Raw genomic sequence first — 21,668 nt, forward strand, 5'->3', positions numbered from 1 at the left:
CACTCAATAAGCGCTCCAAGCGGGTTTCTTGTCTTCTTGGCACTTTAATATTTTTATACTTATTGCTATAGTTGAATTAGACTTGTATGAACTATTTAACTGCAGTGTTCATGTTATAACAGGCGCTTGAAATCATTTCCAGTCGTCAAGAAAATTCATGCTGCAACATGCTCATGATCATTTAACTTTGCAGTTACAGAATGGTCAGTCTGACATTAGTCAGTAACCTGTTCACATCTTTACAGAGTGTCTCAAATTGCATGTTGTGTTTAGAAGTGTTTATTAAATAAATAAGTTTTACTTAATAAAATTATATTTGCAAATTTTAAAATCAGTTAATTTTAAAATTATTTTCAACTAATTTCATATAAAACAATGAAAGATCAATGTTCTATAGAAATTTATGTGAATGAAGAGTGTCATAAACAGTGTATGATATAGTGCCAAAAGAACTTATTAAAATTTGTGAATTTGGTGATGAAAACCAACAACTTATTTTTTTATGTATTAATTCAGCTGTCATTAATGTTTTTAAATACCATGAAAAAAGGCTTTTGCCAAAATTCAGTCACTGTATGAACAGCTCTGTTGTGACCCTTTGAGAACTCATAAAAAACAAGAAAATCTTTAAAAAAAAATAACATTAGAGCAAGCTCTTAAAGAAGCTGTGTATGATAATCAGTGATGGACAGAAGTTGTAGATATTAGCCTCAAAAATGATGTGCAGGTTCATTTTTTCAACTCAGCTGGACCACGTACATTATTTCAAAAGTCACATCAAGACAAGTGTGGATACCGATCTGCAAAGTCCTGCGAAAGTTGACATCACTTGAATTAACTACAGTGACAGGTCGTTCTCACACAATTTCAAGAAAATTATCAGAAGAGATATCACAGCTGTTGGTTAATCACAATAAATAATAAAAACACTCATTGCTACAAAAACAGGCAATTTCATTGAAGAATAATTAAAATTTTGCTACAATTTATTTTTTCTTTGATGTTTACAAAAATCAACCAATATAAAAATTAAAATGAATTCTTGAAAAAAAAATGTAGGCTACTCATTGAAATCTCACTTTGGGTAAGTTTTCTAAGCATTTTTGAATTAAAATTGTATTAGGTTACTGGTATTGGTTAAGTTATTAAATTATGTCCTATCATTAATAATTTTAAAATTCTATGCTAAAAATATTGAAAACATCAACTTCAACAACATAGCAGCTAAATATACAAAATGTAGTGCAAAGAAGGCAAGAAACCCCATTGGAGCACTTATTTAGAGAGTCAAAATGGTATTGCTTTTAACAGGTTTTTCATTATTTTTGAGAAGTTATAACTTTTTTATTAGTACAATACACAAAAAAGTTTTTTATCTGCCATAAACATCTACAAAAACACTGCAAGTTGTGCAAATTTGAGACTTATCACCAGCCACATCAGAGTTATTTGAAAACAAAATTTGAATTTAAAAAAAAATTAGTTTTCAAAAATTCATAAAAATTTAGAGGTAAGTATACCACCATTAATATTACTTATGGTAAAACTACTAACATATACCTACATATAAAAAAAATAATTCAAACTGTGTATGCATGCCATCCCTGCTTCTTGAAAAAATTACCAAAAGTGAAATTTCACTGGTTTTCATGTTTAACTTTATTGGTAATTTTCTCATAGAAAGAAGAGAGAGGTAAATAAATCACTGGACCAATCATTTAAATTGAGAAAATATGACTAAATTTTTGGCTTCATCCTTCCAGGACCAATAGTTTTTTAGTTATGATTTTTTCGGTAAACCCTTACAATCACAAAAATAGGTGTATGCATCATAACAAAAATGGCTGTGACGGGTAAACTGCTTAAATAAAAAATTTTTAAAAATAAATTTTAAGGTCCTTAAGGGCCTTTTAAGGTCCATGTAAGAAACAAGTGGGTAAGTTTCAATTTTTTTTTGAATTGGTCAAGCAACCACCCTTGAGTTACTTCAAATGGGTTGATCCTAATTCATGAAATCAATGATTTTGAAAATTCATGGTGTTGATTTTTTATGATTTTGTTGGTTCATCATTTTGGTTAACTTATGCAATTGATGATTAATGATACCGATCATTCATGATATAAATCATGGGTTTTCAACCTCTTGGGGGAGGGGGGCAAGGAGAATTTCTGGGGAGGCATGATGCACTGAAAAAAAGTCTTGATTTAACTAAACCTTTTTCTCAGTGTAAAAAATGAAAATATAAATAAATCAGCCAAATAATAGAACAAGCTTTGGTAATAGCTGGTGGGGAACTCCCAATGTTGTGTGAATGCAACAGGTAACTAAAAAACTACAAGTTTCCCCTTTTATGTCTTATTTTATATATTTGAAAATAAAAACGTAAATGAAATAAATTTAAAAAAAATCACAAAAATTTGGAAATTGTTCTTTTGGAAAGAAATGGGTTAAATTTGAAAAGTGAATTGAAGAACTTGATTTAAAAAATTTGGCATCTTTGAAAACTGAAATTGAATGCTACTTTCCAAATCTTTATTCAACTTATCTTTGCCAATTTATTTATAAATTGGCAAATTCAGTTGACACAAAACCCATTCAAAATCAAAAAGAACATACTTCCTGATTCCCTTCAGCGGCAGACAACCAAAGTGTGATTCTCAAGCAAAAGCATACTTCCCAAACATGACAATTTAAGATTTTTTGTTAAGTTATTTTCCTGTATATCCATAAGCTGCTTAGGAAGCTGCAAGATTGTTGGTAGAGTTTTCATCAACATGTCTATGGGTCTGGATTTTCTATGCTAGCTTATATCAAATCAAAATACAGAGCATGACTAGATGTTAAAAGTTATTTGAGGTATGCATTATCACAGTAAGAATCAAACATTCAAAAACTTATGAAAGAAAAACAGTGCAACCCTCTTATTAACTGTGTTCTTAAGAAATATAACCAAACAATGTACCCTGAAAATTTAACTGTAGTGAGCGCAGAATCCTTTGTAATTTAGTCCTACTTAGTACTTTTAAGGTTTTTCTCAAAAACAAGTGTTAGTATTTTTTTTATATCTGTAATAATAAAAGCTTTATAAAAAATTCACTGAGTAAGATTTATTAACCCTAATAGCATTGTAGACATTTTTTACTTCAATTCCATTAGGTCTAAGGGAAGGGGCATTGTGTAATTCAAAATAGTTACAAAGGGGTAACAGGCCCAAAAAGGTTAAGAACCTCTGATACAGATGACTGAATATATGCAGTATTCATGCAATTGATTGATGATTCTTAACATGGATGATATTGATTATATAATATAGTGAAGAATTATGCAATTGATGATTTATGACGTGGCCATTATTCATGATTGATGATTTATGCAATTGATGGATTGATTCATGATACTGATAACTGATGATTTAAGATATTAATTATATTCATAATTTATAGTATGGATGATATTGATTGTTTTATGCAATTGATGAATGATGATTAATGAATGATATTAATGATTCATGATGATAAATGATGGTCTATGCAACTGATGCTTGATGATAATGAAGATTCACATTACAGATGACATTTATGGTTGATGATTCATGCAAATTACATTTTTGAAGATTTATCCAACTGATGATATTGAAGTTTGGTGATAATAATTAATGGTACAGATGATATTGATGATATATGCAATTTGCGATTGATGATTTATGATAGGGTTGTTATTCTTAATTGATGATTTTGATGATTCATGCAATTTATAATACTGATGACTGGTGATTGATGATGTTGATTAATGATAATAATTTTGATGATTGAATTTACTGTTATTTTATACAGCTGATGATATGATAATTGATGATTTTGATGTTTATGCAGTCAATGATTGATGTTACTGATGATTCATCCAATAAATAAAATGGGCGATTGATGATAACGATGTTGTTCTTTACTTATGCAAATGATGCTGATAGTTTTTAGATTCATGATAATGATGATGATTCATAATATGAATAATAGTGATTATTAATGATGATGATAATGATTAATGATACAGATGATTTTGATTATTCAAGCAATTGATAATATTGATGATTGGTTGACTGGTGATTTGGATGATATTGATGATTCATACAATTGACAATAGATGAAATAATTATTCACAATATTGATATAATTTTGATGATTCATGCACTTGATGATACTGCTGATTTGTGATATAAATATATTTGATGATTCTGTTTACTGATTATTCATGCAACTGATGATAATGATAATTGATGTTTAGGATGATTTATGCTGTTGATAATTAATGATATTCATGACTCTTGGTGTAGATGGTATTGATGTTATTATATTATTGATGGTATTTGATGTATACATGGTATTGATGATTTATGCAATTTATAATCATGATTCATGCTATTTTAAATATTGATAATTGATAAATATGACGCGATTGATGATTCATGCAATAAATGAGATTGATGATTGATGATATTGATGGATTTGCTGATTCATAATATAGATGATTAATGATTTTGATCTATGCAATTTATGATCTTTTATGATTAATGTAATTAAGATTCATAGCAATATGTTTATTGATGATTTATGCAATTGATGACTGATGATTCTTGATACGGATGATACTGATAATATAATATACTGATGACTTATGCAATTGATGATTCATCATATGTATAATATTGAAGATTCATTCAATTGATGATTAATAATACTGATGATTCATGAAATTGATGATATTGACGAATGATCATTATGAATGATTATGATGACATTGACAAATGTTTTCATTATTCATGCAATTTATGACTGATTAATGATTTTAACAGTTCATACAAATGATTACTGATGATATGGATGGTTGATAAATTGTGCAATCAATTACTGATGATTTATGCAATAAATGATATAATGAATGACGGTTTTGGTGATGAATTTGTAGACAGATGGAAATAGTAATTAATTATATTGGTGGTTCATTCAATAAATTACATTAATTATTTTGATGATTGCTGAACTTGATGACTGATGATGAATAATACTAATCATTCATGATATGGATGATAACGTGAATTAAATATTTTGATCATTTATGAAATTGATGATTCACGACATAGATTTGATTTTTATGATTTTAAAAACTCATGCAAATGATGATATTGATGACTGATATCGATGATTAATGATATGGATAATATTGCTTATTGATGATTCATGTAAATTAATGATTGATAATTTTGATGAGTCACTGTTTTGATGATTTTTTTTATGAATTTTAATAGTCAATTTTTATATTTATTGCAATTAATGACTAATGATACTGATGAGTCAGTATCATTAGTGATTTTGATGATTAATAATACTGTTGATTGATTCAATTATAGCTGGTGATAAGATGATTCAAGCAACTGAAGACGGATGATTTAGATGATTCATGATGTTGATAATTAATGGTAGTGATGATTTTAATGATGGATGATTTTGATAATTCAAGAAATTAGTGATTGAAGATACTGATGAAAAAATGATTAACAAATACTAATTTTAATGGAAAAATGTAAATAAAAAATAGCGGATGTTTTCTTTATGAGATATGCTAAAGTAGAATTGCTACTGCTGATAAAATTAGTCAGAATATATACATATTTTTAAATGAATTAAGACTCAGCTAAACCAATAACTAAATTTTACTTAAATATAACATTTTTAATTTAAAAATTAGCATATCCTAGCTTATAAAACTAAAATTTTTCAACAAAAGTACACATTAATTAAAAAAAAAAAAATAGGACGAATTACTAATTAAATATAATTCTGAAAACTGCATCTGTCAGCACTTCATAATATTAAAATATAATAAAAACCATACCTTCTTTGTAAGATATGATCAGAGCGTGACTGTAATAATGAGGGAAATATTTTAGGTTGTTTGTGTAATTTATTTTAAAGATTTTTAAATGTTATTCACTGATGAAGAACCTTAAGATTCAAACCTCAAAGTTTTAAATAAAAATTCAAGTAAGCAGCAATTACATAAAATAGTACAATTTTTATTAAATAGTTCACTAAATGTAATAAAAAAATTATGTTACTTACTTAAGAGCTTGGTTCTGAGTAAAAACCTCACAATGCTCACATTCATCTAATGAAGACATTAATCTTTTTATTATACATTCTTCAACACCAACCATTTGTATAATTAACTGATCACTTTGAAAACCCATTGCTTTAAATATAATAATAATTGGAATATCCTACAACAGAAAACTTTCTTTTAAATGTTTCATCACATTTACAAAAAATACTTTATATTGTGTTAACTTATAAAAATAGTAAACTAAAGACCATAACTGTAGCATAAATAAGCATTATAATAAACATTAATTACTAATAGAAGTAAAACCCAATAGTTCTTAAGTTAATAAAATACTAACTACCCAAACTCTTACTTTCACATAAATGACAAACATCTTTTTTAGTTATCAGTCAGTTGACTGGTTTCCTACTATTCCTTTACATCTATGTTTCTCAACCTTTCAGTATTTGTGACCCAATTTTCAGTCATAATTTTCTTCATGCCCCAATGTATACAATAATAATGTTCTTTGAATATTTTTTCACTAAACCTACACTACAACCTTAATTACAAACCTTACAAATTACCAAGAGTAAGTAAATTTATTGATATTTGGCAACACCGATCCACTGCACTGACAAAACCAGAATCGATGCCTCTCTATTGCTCTCTCTGTCTTATGTTCACCATATCGGACATTCTCGCAGCTTCAGGAGAAGTTCCGATAGGTCTCAAACATTCTGGAATGTCTATGCAAACATGTATAAATGCTGCTCCTTGTTCGATTCAAGCCAATCTCAGTTGAGTCAATCTTTCTATTGCTATCGAATCTATAATCGTGAATGTGTATGTTGTAATTTGCATGTTAATTGCAATTCATGGTATTAAATATTCATGCCAGTAGATTTATACAGAATCGTGGATAAATTTTTAAATGGGTGAAAGTGAGCATTAGATAACAGAGAAGCATCAACAACTGCACAGATGAGCATGATTCTGAAAATAAAATCAAAAAAATATTTTCAAGAATACTTAAATTTTAGGTTTACCAGTGCTGAAGTAAATGAAGAAGAAAAGCTCATCAAAAATTTTGGGAAGAAAGCTCAAAAATTTCAGGAGCAGACAGCATGAAACCTAATAAACTTAAATGACATTTGGAAACACTTCATAGTGAGTAGGTTAACAAACCCCAAGAATTCTTCAAATTAAAATTAATATCATATGAAAAGCAAACATCATTTTATAAAAAAATTGGGTGTGGCTGTGTAGGGACGCATGGCCATTGGTTTAACGTGAAACGTTACAAACCTTGGAAGAAGTTTCTCCAAGCTGCAGACCAACCAACTTATCTGTAGAGTTAAATGGGAGAGCCACATCATATTTTTTTTAACAAAACTAAAAGTCTCCAATGGAAAATTTTAATTCCTTTATTTGGCCAATTCTACAGATAAATTGGTTGGTCTGTATGTCAACGAGTCACTTTTAGAGTATTGGATTGAAAGAAAGGCGTAACACTGACTAATTTGTGCGTGCCCCATAACCTCCCCTTTCCAACAATACGCATAACTTATATTTCCAGTTGGTTTTGCGCAGGCAGGGGCTGGCAAATTTTTATATTTTTTTACATGATACTTTAATTTTTTAAACATAAACATTGTCCAAAATACACTTATTATCAAATAAATTGATCTATCACAACAAACTCTAAACACAAACATATAAATCACATCTAAGATATGAGCTACACTGAATGGAAATGAGACAGAACGCTAGTTTTGGCCGAACTGCGCTGTTCCCCCTCCCTGCCAACTGCTCACCAGTAACGCAAACTCAAAGTCATATCAGCGAGAAAGTTATAAAATGACACTTCATTTATAGTCAATTTTATGGTAATGACTATAGTCGTTTACAGTAATGACTACTAGTTAAGGAGTTATTAAGGCATTTGTTTCGATGTGATTTTAAAGACATTTTTCATCAAAATATTTTGTGAATGACAAAGCTTTACTTGCCTCTTACAAAGTTTGATATAAAATAGCCAAAAAGCCTTACACCAGTGGTGAAGAGCTTATTTTGCCAACTGCAACTGAGATTGCAGAAACAATGGTTGGAGATAATTTTGCCAAACAATTGCAGTCCATACCTCTGTCAAATGATATGCTGTCCGTTGAATTGGTGATATAGCTGAATATGTACAGCATCAGCTTCTCGGGAAGTTGCATGACAAATTGTTTTCAATTCAGCTTGATGACACAACAGATAGCAATAAAGATGTTCATTTCATTTCATATGTTTGATTTTGTGATGGTATGTCAGCAATAGACACTTAACTACTTTTCTCCAAACCAATAGAACTCAAAGCAACAGCATTCACATTAATTGCTATCTTAAATGATTTTATAAACCCCTGAAATCAAGAATCTTTTCTGCACTTTGTAAAGTCATGGGTGCAGTACACTCAGTGTAACTATTTTATTGCGAGGCAAGATGGTTATCATGTGCGAAATTTTTGCAACATCTTTATGAATTAAGACAAAATCACCATTTTTCTAGAAGAGGAAAACCTACCAGAAGCCAAGAAGTTACAAGATGATTTATTTGTGATGGAATTGAGCTACTTGGTTGACATATTCAAGAAATTAAATACCTTGAATCTTCAACTCCAAGGAGCAAACACACATAAGTTGGGTATGAGTGATAAAATTAATGCTTTTTGTACAAAATTGGAATTGTGAAGCAGAAATTTATAGTAAAAAAAACCTACAAATGTTTTCAAATGTGTTAATAAAATCTACAAGGCTGAAGAAAAACATGTAAAAGTTGTTTTTGTAATCATTGAAAAGCATTTAGTCATGCTGGCAAAGAATTTTAAAAAGTATTTCCTTGCTGACGACAATTTGGTAGCAAGTTACAAGTGGGTTAGGGATCCATTTCAAAATACTCCCAAAGGGCTATCAACTGCTGAAGAAGAAATCTTCAAAGACTTCATGGCAAGTGATGAAATCAAAAGACAATTTAATAATAAAGCACTTTTTGAATTTTGGGCAGGGGTGGATGATAAGTTTTCTGCACTAAAAACAAGAGCACTATGTATATTATTACCATTTTCAACATCATACCTCTGCTGAAAGAAAAAGAACTCAGAGTATCTATTTCTATTATTAAACCTTCCTTTGAAAAACTCTGCTCTGCAAGACAAGACCAAGGGTGTTGCTAATTAAACTTGTTTTTAATTTAGTATTGATAAGTTAATTATTAAATACATTGTGCAGTACTGATACAACCCTATTTATAAGTGTATTATATCAGTGTAAACGTGTATTTATTATTTATGTCAAAATTTATTTTGTTTTGCTTTCCTTTCAGTAAATTAATAATTTTTTTAAATATTTTCTTTTCAGTATGTTCATGCCTCCATTTAGTGTTATAATGCCCCCCCCCCCTACTATAGGGGCGCACCCCACAGGTTGAGAAACACTGCTTTACATTATTTCTGCTCTGTTCCAATACATTATGCTTATATTTTCAGATGACCTCCTCTTGAGTAATCCCAACTCAGCAATCCAACTGAGGTACTTTTTTACCTTCAGAATATTTTACCCAAGATGAGAACGAATATTTCTTCTGAAAATACTACTGTAGATTTTTACTGTTTTCAGATGCCTAGAAGTAAATAAGCTTTAAGTTTTCTGTTAAGAAATATTAACAACTGATTAATTAACACCCTCAACAATTAAAAGAAAAAACCCTTTCAGGAATTGTTTTTTTGTCTAACCTATCTTTATAAATCCACTTGCTAGTACTTGCTTGTCAAAAGCATGACGGATATGTCACTTTTTATTAACAGCCAATAAACATATAGTAAAAAAAATAAGTTGATATACCATTCAATTGATATTTTTTAATTGATTGTTGTTTAGATGTAAAACACTTAACACTGGGTTAAATAAGCCAGTTATACTAACTGGCTTCTTGATCATTTCAGGTAGTTAAGGAGATCTTCAGCAGGTGGAACCCTGTGTTAGCATTAAACTCGGCCTTTGTCTTTGAATTCCTCATTATCAGCTTTGCCACATTAATTTTGTTGCCCTACCTTCGTGGCCTTGTCAACTACTTCCTTGCCAGCCATAACCTCAAAACCCTGATCATTTTTTATTCCTATTCAACCATTTACTAATGTTAACTTGATCTACACATCCACCACCAGGAACTTCCAATATCTTTCTAGAAATCTTGACTGAAAATAATTCCATTGTAAATGTAACCTCCTTTTCTTCGTTTCTTGGTGTAATAAATTTTTACAATTTTATAAGTATTGCATTTGAAGTTTTCCTACTCTATTGTACTATAAAATATTCAATGTATTTTATAAAATATATAATTTAATACAATGTATTGTATTAAATGATATATTTAATACAAATATTTTTATTTATATTTTTATTCAATGTATTTATAAAATATATAATTTAATACAATGTATTTATTATAAACAACCATTTTTGACATGATCACATACCTTCCCCTTTAACAGAGCAAGTGTAACTATATTCACCAGAAAAGTAATATATATATAAAATACAGTAAACTAAAATACTAACTTTTCAACAAAAAAAAATTATCTACAGATACTGGTTAAGCTGCTACTACTACAATAACCAGAAGTTTGGTACAATTATAAAATGATTATTTAAATGAATATTCTTAATAACTGTAGCCACTTTTTATTAATTAAAAATTGTTTAACTACACTGTTTAAAAGCAGGTAATCTTTTAAATCAAATTAGTACAGCAGTTGGAAACACAAAGTTTTAATAATTCTCAGCGACAGAATAAACAAAACGTTGTCAATAACAATACTGGTCAAAGAAAATGAAAACACATTTTTAAAAATTGAACAAATAATTGCTTATAAAGTAAAATGTTAATGTTTAGATGTACATCATGCAAGCAAACAACTATTTTCCAAAACAAGTTATAAATACCACTGAAAATTTAAAACAAGAGAATTTTCTTTGACTATTTCATCATAATTCAATTTCTAAATTCTTTCTAATGTTGAGAATTTCAAATTTAGATATTTAGAGGGAGATATGTTTTTCCTTTTGCCTAAATTACATGTCATATAGTTTGCAGCCATAATACTATTGTGATGTAGCTAATTTATTACTATCAATAGCTCTTATTGTCACACCTGAACATCACTTCTTTGTTGATATTAAGCATTTTGAAATATCAATAACAATTAAACATTTCCCACTAAACCTCAAAATCTTTAACAGTTACTGATTTACATCCAACAGGATCCTTATTACTTGTATATCTCTTGTTAAAGTCACAATCATGAAGGAGATGCATAAATGCTTACGACATCAGACACTAGCTATCATAATCCAACCTACTCGTAATACCATTGACAAACATGTTTATACATTGTTTATGCATTGCAAGAGGAAAAAGTAGAGTTACATATTCATGTTAATACTGGGGATAATAATATGTGTGAGTAAGAATTCTCTAATGGGGATCCAGCTGAACTATTAATAGTTCAGTGAGGTTTTCATATCCAATATAAGTTTCATAATATTCCAGGAATTTTGGCTAAGGATCCACTGTATTTGTAGGTCCAACATCACAGAATTCACATCCACATCCACCAATGATTGATTCACAGGAAGTACTCAAAACATAGTTATGAGGCTTACTGGTAGCAGTTTTGCCCATAAAAATTTCTTTGAATGCAGCAGCTGTACAAAAAGGCCAACCTGGGACTGAGGTAACATATTTGATAAAACCGGGGCTCCAATTCCTCTTAATACACACACATGTATAGGAGTGGTTGTGCAGCTAGTAAATAACTATAAAAAAAGTTGCAAATATTTTGGGCTATTGTCATGAGTTCCTACGCTCTCAATAGTAATACTTCAGGAATGATACCATAAGATATGCTAGAACCACACTTACATAACATCAACCCGTAATAGGGATCAAGCAATTAGCAAGTCTTGTGACAAATTGTAATCAGAATCTTCAAAACACTAAACATTATAGATAATAAAATATCACTAATTAAAAAAAAATAAAGACAAGAAAACACTTACATCCTGTAAAGTATTATGCTTTAAATAATAACGTCCTTTTTTAACAATAATGTTTGTCCGAGATTTTTTATCATGTGTACTACTAGTAACCTGACACTGAACACCACCTTTACGATCATCTTCAACAATCATACGATTTCTTGATAGTTGTTCTTGAATCAATATAACCTGTAAATATAGTTGTATTAACAACTGTACTTGTATGCTTAACAAATAACAATAAAAAAAATTTATGAAATTATTAACAAAAATTAATGTCTGTCATCAGGTTTTTTTTATAGATAATGGGTACTAAAGCCCAGATCTATTTCAAATTAGTCACAATAATGGTTTTAATGGATGTGTTAACATTAGAAAAACTAGAAATGACGCATAAAAAATTGAAAATTGCTGAAATAAAAACATTCATACTGACACGTGCATAGATGTTAAATGGAAAGATACATTACAGAATAAAAAAGCCTGTAGTAAAACCAAATTGTATATATAAAAGTATGAATGCTATCTATTCATAATTATCCATAACTTGTAGTGAATATGAACAATAAAATAGAATAAGGAATTATTTTTCCATTTTGTAAATTTACCTCTTCTATATTTTTTCCTTTTTTTGTTATAACCCCAAAAGACCTTACTTAAAAATTTTCAACCAAAAGTTGTCAGGCAGATACTGGAAAAATCACTGGACCTAGATATTAAAAACACAGAAGGCTTCATCTGATGAAATAGTCTATTAATGTCATTTGCCATCTGTTATACTTTTAACAGCTAATAAGAAAACTCTCTCAAGACTGTGCAAAGTACTCAACTGTTAGTACTCAACTACACGATGTCCCATATAAAACGCAACCCAACCTTATATTGGTAGGTATTGAAATAATAAAAAGGCATGTGTAAATGTAAATGTAATTTTTATTATTACCACCCATTACCTTACATTTAGAGTAAATGTTGAAAGTGGCTGCCATCTTCTTGAATACAAGCTTCAATTCTTTTTACAGAGTTTCTTGCAACTTTTTTCAAAGTTTGTGGCTGAATATTTAATACAGCTTGTTCAATATTGACTTTCGATTGTTCAAGTGTTTGTGGTTTGTTGCTGTAGGCTTTTTCTTTGAGGTAACCCCGTAGAAAAAAATCTGCCGCAGTCAAATCTGGAGATCTTGGTGGCCACAAGCCTCAACCGATAACACGATTACCAAAGAATTCCTCAACAAAATCAGAAGTTTAACCTGCGTAGTGCGATATCGCACTGTCATGTTGTAGCCAGCAGTGTCTGTCTTCCTCTTCCAAGACTGCGATGAACTGAAATGAAATATCCTGATATTGTTCTGCATTAGTGGTGTACTCGAAAAAAATAGGACCGATTATTTCTTCCACGATATCGTGCACCACACGCCCAACTTCTGCGGGTGTAATTGTTTTTCGTGATAAACATGGGGATTTTCAGCACTCCAAATTCTACTGTTTTGGCTGTTTATGTAGCCATCCAAATGAGACCGTGCTTCATCTGTGAAAAATAACGAATCCATAACATTAATTCCCTCACGCAGAAATCGACAGAACCATTGACAATATTGTAGCTGTTTTTCTTTGTCGGGCTCAAGAGGTTGATGAACCGTTTGAATGCGATAAGGTCGTAATTGTAATTGTTTGGCCGCCCGATGAACAGTTGATTTAGAAAACTTAATTTTAGCAGACAAACATCTGATCGATTTATTTGGCAAGGCGAGTAATCGGTCTTTGATTTCAGTGACTATCTGTATTCAACACTGACGCAGTCCTTTGTGTTCCTTGTTATTAGCAGAACCAGTCTCTCTAAATTTTGCAACTAACCTTAATACTGATGTTTTTTAGGAGCTTGTTTATCTGGGTACTTATGGCGAAACAAATCTTGCACTGCAACCACTGATTTCGTACTGAAATACAACTCAACAATGAAAACACGTTCATCTAGCGAAAACACAATATTGTCTCTAGCAGTACACTGAACGTTATGATAGCATTGTTGTTACTATCGGTAGTGTTCTACTGCGTCGTCGCGATGTTCAGATGTTGAGAGTCCATTTCAGTAACGAGTAAGGGAGTAAGCTTGACTTTTGAAATTTCATGGATGAGTGATTGATGGGTTGCGTTTTATATAGGACACCTGTATTAGACAACAAAACACAGACAGAAAACAAGTATATATATATATATATATATATATGTGTGTGTACTCGTATATATCAACATATTGAGCACTGCACTAACTAAATTCATTATTAACTGAAACTTAACCACCAAAACAAAGTAGACAGATTAGTAAACTTACCAAATTAATATCAATAATTGATTTTCGCAGGATCCCACATCATCAGTTGGTATTCAATTCTACAATCACATCAAAATCAATTATTTAAAAAAAATCTAAAATGCAGAGTTGCCTAAACTATCACTGTATGGATAGGTAGTGATAGTTTATGCAATTCTAAATTTTTAATTTTTATAAAAATAATTAATTTTGATATAATTATATAATTGAATACAAACTGATAACGCATGATCCTGCAAAAATAAATTTTCGGTGTTAATTTGTTAAGTATCTTACCAAATTAACACCATATAGGAGTGGTGGGGCCGCAGCACTGCTGAGGACTCACCATTCGCAGGCTCCAATAAAAGTGAATTTTCAATTTATCGACCACCACCTGGAGAAGAAGTAGAAGAAAAAAAGAAGTTTCCTGGCCAGCCTGCCAAGGAAGCCACTGGGTGCGGACGCTACCTTCCTGTACCCCAGTTTGCCAGGCTTCAATCACCCTGGCTGGTGTGGGGTCACTCAGAGAGAAGTGCTTCAGCCATGCCGGCGGAAGACTACTGATGCCGACCCAAAACTGCAGGGTTCTGGGGTCCACCACTGCCAAACTGTCGGGGACCCAACTGCTGCTAAAGGGAAGCTCGGTCTGATTCCAACGGATGAACTGCAACTCCCTACCTACAGCCGAGCTGACATAGTTGGAAACCAGCTTCCAAACCCAACAGCCCTTCTTAGAGCTACCTCACAAAATACACAAACAGCCCTTTTTAAGGCTATCACAAGGTTTTAAACTGTCATGAGCCATTGAAGCCATTCAGCAACAATAACAGCCCTTTTCAGAGCTATCACAAGGTTTTAAATTGTCACGAGCCATCAAAGCCATTCGGCGACAACAGCCCTTTTTAGGACTACCACAAGGTTGTAAAGTGCCACGTGCTGTCTAAGCCATTGGGTGACAATATATATAAAGATAGTAGTGTTTCTTTATGTGCAGTTTTTGTTTTGAAGATTTTCATTCTGAAAATACAACTTTTTATGCATAACCTTTTCTGATTCTGGTACTTTTTCTTCAAATAAATTAAAAATCACAACAGTAATACAAAAAAATAACAAGTTTCAATGTAGCGTAAAACTCTTTATTTTTTCAAATTATTAATAAAGTAACTCCTCAATCACAGTTGTTTTCTTTTAAAGCATTAAATAAAAAAATAATTGGGTATTAATATACATCAATCAATATTTAATCAAAGAAACTGATTGTTACATATAAAGTGAAAAAACATATTTAACTAATTACCTTTTCAGTCCCTCTAACAACAAAATAACCACCTGGATCATGCGGACATTCATTCATTTTTGAAAGTTCATATTCCGACTTTTCACTTAGAACACAATTTGAACTCCGCAGCATAATTGGCATTCTGTTTTAAAAACCACAAGAAAATTTGTTTATTATAAATTTAAAATAATCAATAAATCATTCCAATAGTCAAAATTACCATTTGAAAAAATTATTTTTTTTAAAATTTAAGTAAGTTGATTTTAACTGAAAAAGATTATCACTAAATAGAATAAAGAAGCCCTCTTTAGAGTTAGGTAAAACTTTTAATAAATAAAAATGGGTAACTATTCTTTTACCAAAAAAAAAAAATATTAATGAAAAAATGTAAAAGAATTTACTGAAATAAGTATTTTAGTACATAAAAAAAAAAAAGGTGGAGGAAAGCTTGAATGAACTGCAATCATATTAATCCACGGTGTCACCTTCAATGGAGAAGAGTAAAAATGGAAGAGGGGAAGAGAGAGTGAGTGAGAGAGACATTATGTACGCCACTTGTTGTAGTTAATGTATTCCTTAGAAACAATGTGATGCACAAAATCACAAATGACACTACTTTAGTGACAAGTGGAAATAGCATGTTAAAAATATAAGAAAATGCTTACACCACCATGTTTGAATGGAATGCATTGTTTGTCCTTCTAGACACACACCAGTTTTATCATGTATTAACTTTTCTAGCACACAAAAAGGCTAAATAAAAAACAAAAACATATCGTTACATAAATAACTCATGTAAATAAATTTACTACAAAAAAATATTTACCATGTACTTTTAGATTTTTTTCTTTAGATGACGAATTTACCACACAAATGTGAACCTTGTTCCCTAGAATAAGAAATAGTACTTCTATAATGTATGAAAAAATGCCAAGACTAAATTGGATTCGACCTCAGTACCTTACAGAAAAAAGATTGAGATGCTACTGCTCAACCACTGAGGTCATTTAGAACACAAATTTAAAAAATAAGACATTAGTACATCTATATTACCTTCCGATAAGCAGGTTACTTCTAGCGACACGTGTATTACCACGAGTATACTCAATATCAACAGTAATTGGTGCAGAGTATGTTAAATCACGTAATCTACACTCATGTGGTGTTGTTGAATGCGTTATATTAAAACCTTCTTCCACATCAGGTAAACCAACATAGATATTTAAATATCTAAACAGAAAAATACAGTAAACAAATAATATTATGGCTTATTTTTTTTAAGAATTAAAAAATAATCACATATGTAATATGAAATATATTAACAAATATACTACAAAGTGCTCATAAAATAAGATATATATACAAATAGTGAAGGAAGGTGTAGAGAAACATAATACACTAAATAATGAACAAAATACTAATAGGACGTGCTAAAAAATAAAATGAAGCCTGCAATAAGGAGAAACATCCTCATTCTCTCTCTTAAAAGAAAATGTAATTCTTCTTAACGACACTGTCTGCCCTGATAACCACTCAAAAGACATGAGAAGGCGATCAAAGGTTGGGTTGGGAAGTAGTTGACACACTACCTTCCTGATCTCATACCATCAAATTATTTTTTTTGAGTTTTTATGTGACACCAATGGACAGGTGAAGAATGGGTCAGAGACTAGTGTAATTTTTATTATTAATAATAAATTTAAGAACAAATTGAATAAAATTTCCCAAAAAAGTTTGCAACTAATTCTTTAGTTGCAAACTGGTGGTGGAGGTGGTTTAAATATTATTCTTAGAGTATGAAGTATTGTAAATATAAAAATATGAATAGAAGTCAACATCTTGTCTACTTTTGTCACCACTGAAATCTATAAAAATTAAAATGCCACTGAGGTTCTTTTAATAGTTACAAAAAAGTTAATAAATACATATAATTTTCAGATGATGTCATCCATCTGGACAATAGGGTAATTATATACAATAATGGACTCACCACTGATTTTCATGCAATTTAAAATAAACATTATTTAGGACTTAAGTTATTTGATACAATTGAAATTATTCATCGGAAATGCCTTTCACCCAAGTTACAACCCAGTTAAGATACAGAATACCCTTACCAAAAATTTTGTAATTCAGCACTGCACAAGTGTAATGTACATTATTAACTAACTACATAATTTGGTTACAAAGACATTAAGTTGAGAATGAGATTAGATTCACTTACAGCTAAATTAAGTTAGGTTTAGCTTAAGGTGTGTGTTTTGGTAAAGCTGCAACATACATTACTTACAGAGTAAATAATGTTAAGTAAAATTTAATTATGTTTAGTTAGGTTAAAGTAAAGCTCACTTCCCTCGCTAACCTTATCTAAACTTTAAATATTAAATCGACAGATTGTTAGCCTGAGTTCATAACTGAGTAGAATAACCAAATATTTAGTTTGAAAATAATTTATATTATATGTGTACAGTGTTGAATTATGAAATTTTTGGTGATGGTACTGTGTAACTTATGAGGAATGTAACTAACGTAAAAGGTATTTCTGTCAAATCATTTAAATTATACGAGGGATATTCAAATATAAACCGTAATTTGTTTACATAGCTTATTAATATTAGATAAAATTATAAATAAATTACCAAATTTTTCTACATAGTTTCCTTCATCAGAAATACATTTTCTCCACTACTAGTTACGTAGCTTCATGATCCCTTCAACAAAAAAACAAGCCGCTGCCCCAATAATCAATTGCAAACATAATTCTCAACTCCAGCATCATCTTTCAAATCTTTCTTCTCCTAAAGCTTCTTTCAGCAAACCAAACAAGTGGATATCACACAGGGACATGTCTGGATTGTATGGTGGGTGTTCAAAAGGTGTCCAATGAATTTTGGGGAGTTCATCATGAGGCTTGGGGTGAGGCTGCTGAATCTGGCCATGTGTTGTCATGAAGGAGGACATTGGGAATTGGTTGCCAGTGTTATTTGTTACAATAAGCAGTCGTGTCATCATCCAACTGGCAGTAGTGTGTCACAATTACCATTCTTCATTCATGCAGGAAATCAATAAGCAGCACATCTTTTTAGTCCCAAAACATAATTGCCAGAACTTTTCCAGTTGACATGCGTTTCTTGGCCTTGACTGATGTCCCCCTTCCCGCTTTTCTGTCCTTCCCATACCTTGTTCTCTTGCTTTCTGGGGTGTAGTGATAGATCCACGTTTCATCGCAAGTCACAATATGGTCCAAAAACCCTCTCCTTTTTTCTCAAAGCAATTCAGAAGCCACTGAGAGATGCTTTCTCGAAATTTCTCTGTGCCTCAGTAAGAAGATGTGAAACTCACCTCACTGTATCTAAGAGTGTCTGACACCATTGTATACATACACCTAACACTTATGCTCACTTCTGATGCAATATCTGGAACGTCCTTAATGTTGTAACCATTGACGGTGGTCCGTCTAAGATGTTTGTGACTTTCACCCTCCACTGCATTAAAGCCATTTCAATATTTTTCCAACCAAACACTTGAGTCTTTCATGGGTAACATCTCCAAACTGTGCCTGGAATCGAGTCAAAATTTTAAAGGATTTGACATCTTCATTGACAAGAAATTGGATGATAATTTGTTGTGTAACAGATGATGGCACTCCTCTCAGACATTCTGCTTCTGATTTGGGAACATGACCTATGGACATAGCTGGCCAGTTGCTCCCCTCCACACATATCCAACTAACTACTCACACCATTTATGTTTCAAGACTACCTTGAAAAATTTTTTTTAAATTTAATATAATATAAAATATACGATATAAAATAATAAGTTTTTTTATACCGGCATATGTAATGTTAATAAAAAATAATAACTTACTTTACATAAAACAGTGGATCAGCATCACTAAGCACTTTATCATTTGCTTCAACAATTTTCTTTATTTCCACATTTATGAAATAATTAAATGAATCTATATGCTGTTTAACAAGTCCTTTAACTTTAAGGAAAGCTGGAACCAACTGCCACTTATCCTGGGAAAAATAAAAAAACCTTACTGAATTGAATGTAAGTAAATTTAAAATAGGTATAATTTAAGATTGAAATTAATAGCTATTACTACAATTACAGTTAGATACAAAACTATAACACCGATATGATAAATAAAATTCTGCAATGAAAACATAAAATTTGTAATAATTTCAATTTTTTTCTTGTTAATAAAATATGTTAAAATTCAATGGTGAATAATGAATTGTTGAACGGTAAAATAATCCAAGTTTTTAACCATAAACCACCTAAATTCTAATATTAAATTTACAAATGTTGAAACGATTCGCCAAGACAATTCAAAATTATTTTCTATATGGAAAGAACTAAAATGCCGGTACAAACAATGAAATACGAAATTGAGATCTATATAATCACAACCACCTCATCACAAATCGGTTGAGTTTTCCAAAACTCTAATCATCGTATTGGTTCTATACAAGTGCAAATACAACAAATGTAAAATACATAGGCAACTTAATTTCTTACCTCCAACGTTTTAATCGGATACCCTTTACTTGGATGTTTATCTGACAGATTGAAAGCAACTTTTCTTCCTTTAATAGTTTCACCCATTTCTTAATTCATTTAAAAAATATTTTGCAATCTAAAAATTAATATTAGCAAATGCACATATTCGTATACCAACTTATTACAGTTTTTATAATAAATTATTAACATGTGCGTAATATCGGTTTTACCGACGCAAAATTAACCTCTTTTGTGACATACACTTGCGTACTGTAAACATCGGTATACTCTAAATCGATAGTTATATTTCGGTATATTTTAAATCGATAGTACTATGAACAAATTAGAAACGGTAGAAAATAATTTTTCAAGTTTAGGTAAAGAAACAAAAAAAGTAGCGTGGTTGAAGTGAAACTTCACAGAAGTTTAATTATAAGAGCATGGTGATATAAAAATATGTGATGAAAAATCATTTTATGGTAAAGAAAAATGGTAGCTTTTATTTTGTTACCTTATCTTCAGAATTTAAAAATGATATAATGGGTTTGTGATATGTAAAATATGATACAAACACTCTACAATTGCGCTTACAGTTGCACTCACAACAATTATAGGACAGCGCTGGATATGTTGTGGGCCACTGCTGCGGATAGAGATACGGATCTCCTCACAGTTTGCCAACCCAACAGGGTCATCATCGAAGACCGAAAATGAAAGAAGGATGCCGACAATTTATGGAAGAAGAATTCAATTTATGCATGGACGTAGCGATTTGTCTCCGGACTAATACCTTTGCCCTTAGAGGGAGAGGTTATGAACTCGGAAGGATGAAGCCGGGATGCGTATCATCATGGGTTACATATCACTGAATATATCATTAGCGGACTATGAGAGTAGGATAGATGACATGATGTGTGCGGCACAGATGTTCGGAAGATCCTGCATTCTCGCGGGCCACTTCAACGCCAAGAGTGTTGCATAGGGATGTCCATACTCCGACGGAAGAGGTACTATTCTCGCTGACGCTGTGGACTCATGTGTTTGAACAAGCCGGGTGTGACAATCTTTGAGAGGGGTGACTACGCATCTGTGCTTGATCTGACGTTCGCTAGCGAATGTCTTGCTGCCAGATAGATGGAACGTCCTGGAAGAGGATTCACTTAGCGATCACTCATTGATAGTATATAGAATTGACACTCCTGTAATTATACCACCAAAAATAGAGGGATTGAGGCGATACCAGAGGATGGTAATACCATTCGGTTTGAACTTGTGAACAAACTGAACGGAGGCACCCTCACTCCAGAGACCCTTACAGAAATGTTGAAGGAGACCTGCGAGGAGATACTGGTTAAGACTCCAAGACGAATTCATTAAGTTTATTGGTAG

The 21,668-nt window shown here is 31.2% G+C and overlaps 1 protein-coding gene across 1 annotated transcript in view; it reads right to left on the reverse strand.

Annotated features, from left to right (window-relative positions):
* The window catches only part of Polr3B (RNA polymerase III subunit RpIII128), a 68,911-nt gene extending 48,374 nt beyond the window's left edge, over nt 1-20,537 (reverse strand). The window contains exons 1-6 of the mRNA XM_075376982.1: nt 20,298-20,537; nt 19,638-19,792; nt 16,824-17,000; nt 15,789-15,912; nt 12,199-12,366; nt 6,118-6,275 (exon numbers count right to left, since the gene is read on the reverse strand). Coding sequence (XP_075233097.1) covers nt 6,118-6,275; nt 12,199-12,366; nt 15,789-15,912; nt 16,824-17,000; nt 19,638-19,792; nt 20,298-20,384 — 869 coding nt within the window. The 5' untranslated portion in view covers nt 20,385-20,537. The remainder of the gene's footprint in view (nt 1-6,117; nt 6,276-12,198; nt 12,367-15,788; nt 15,913-16,823; nt 17,001-19,637; nt 19,793-20,297) is intronic.
* Between the last annotated feature and the right edge of the window lie 1,131 nt (nt 20,538-21,668).

Source organism: Lycorma delicatula, chromosome 10, assembly GCF_047948215.1.
Source record: "Lycorma delicatula isolate Av1 chromosome 10, ASM4794821v1, whole genome shotgun sequence".
Classification (NCBI taxonomy): Eukaryota; Metazoa; Arthropoda; class Insecta; order Hemiptera; family Fulgoridae; genus Lycorma; species Lycorma delicatula.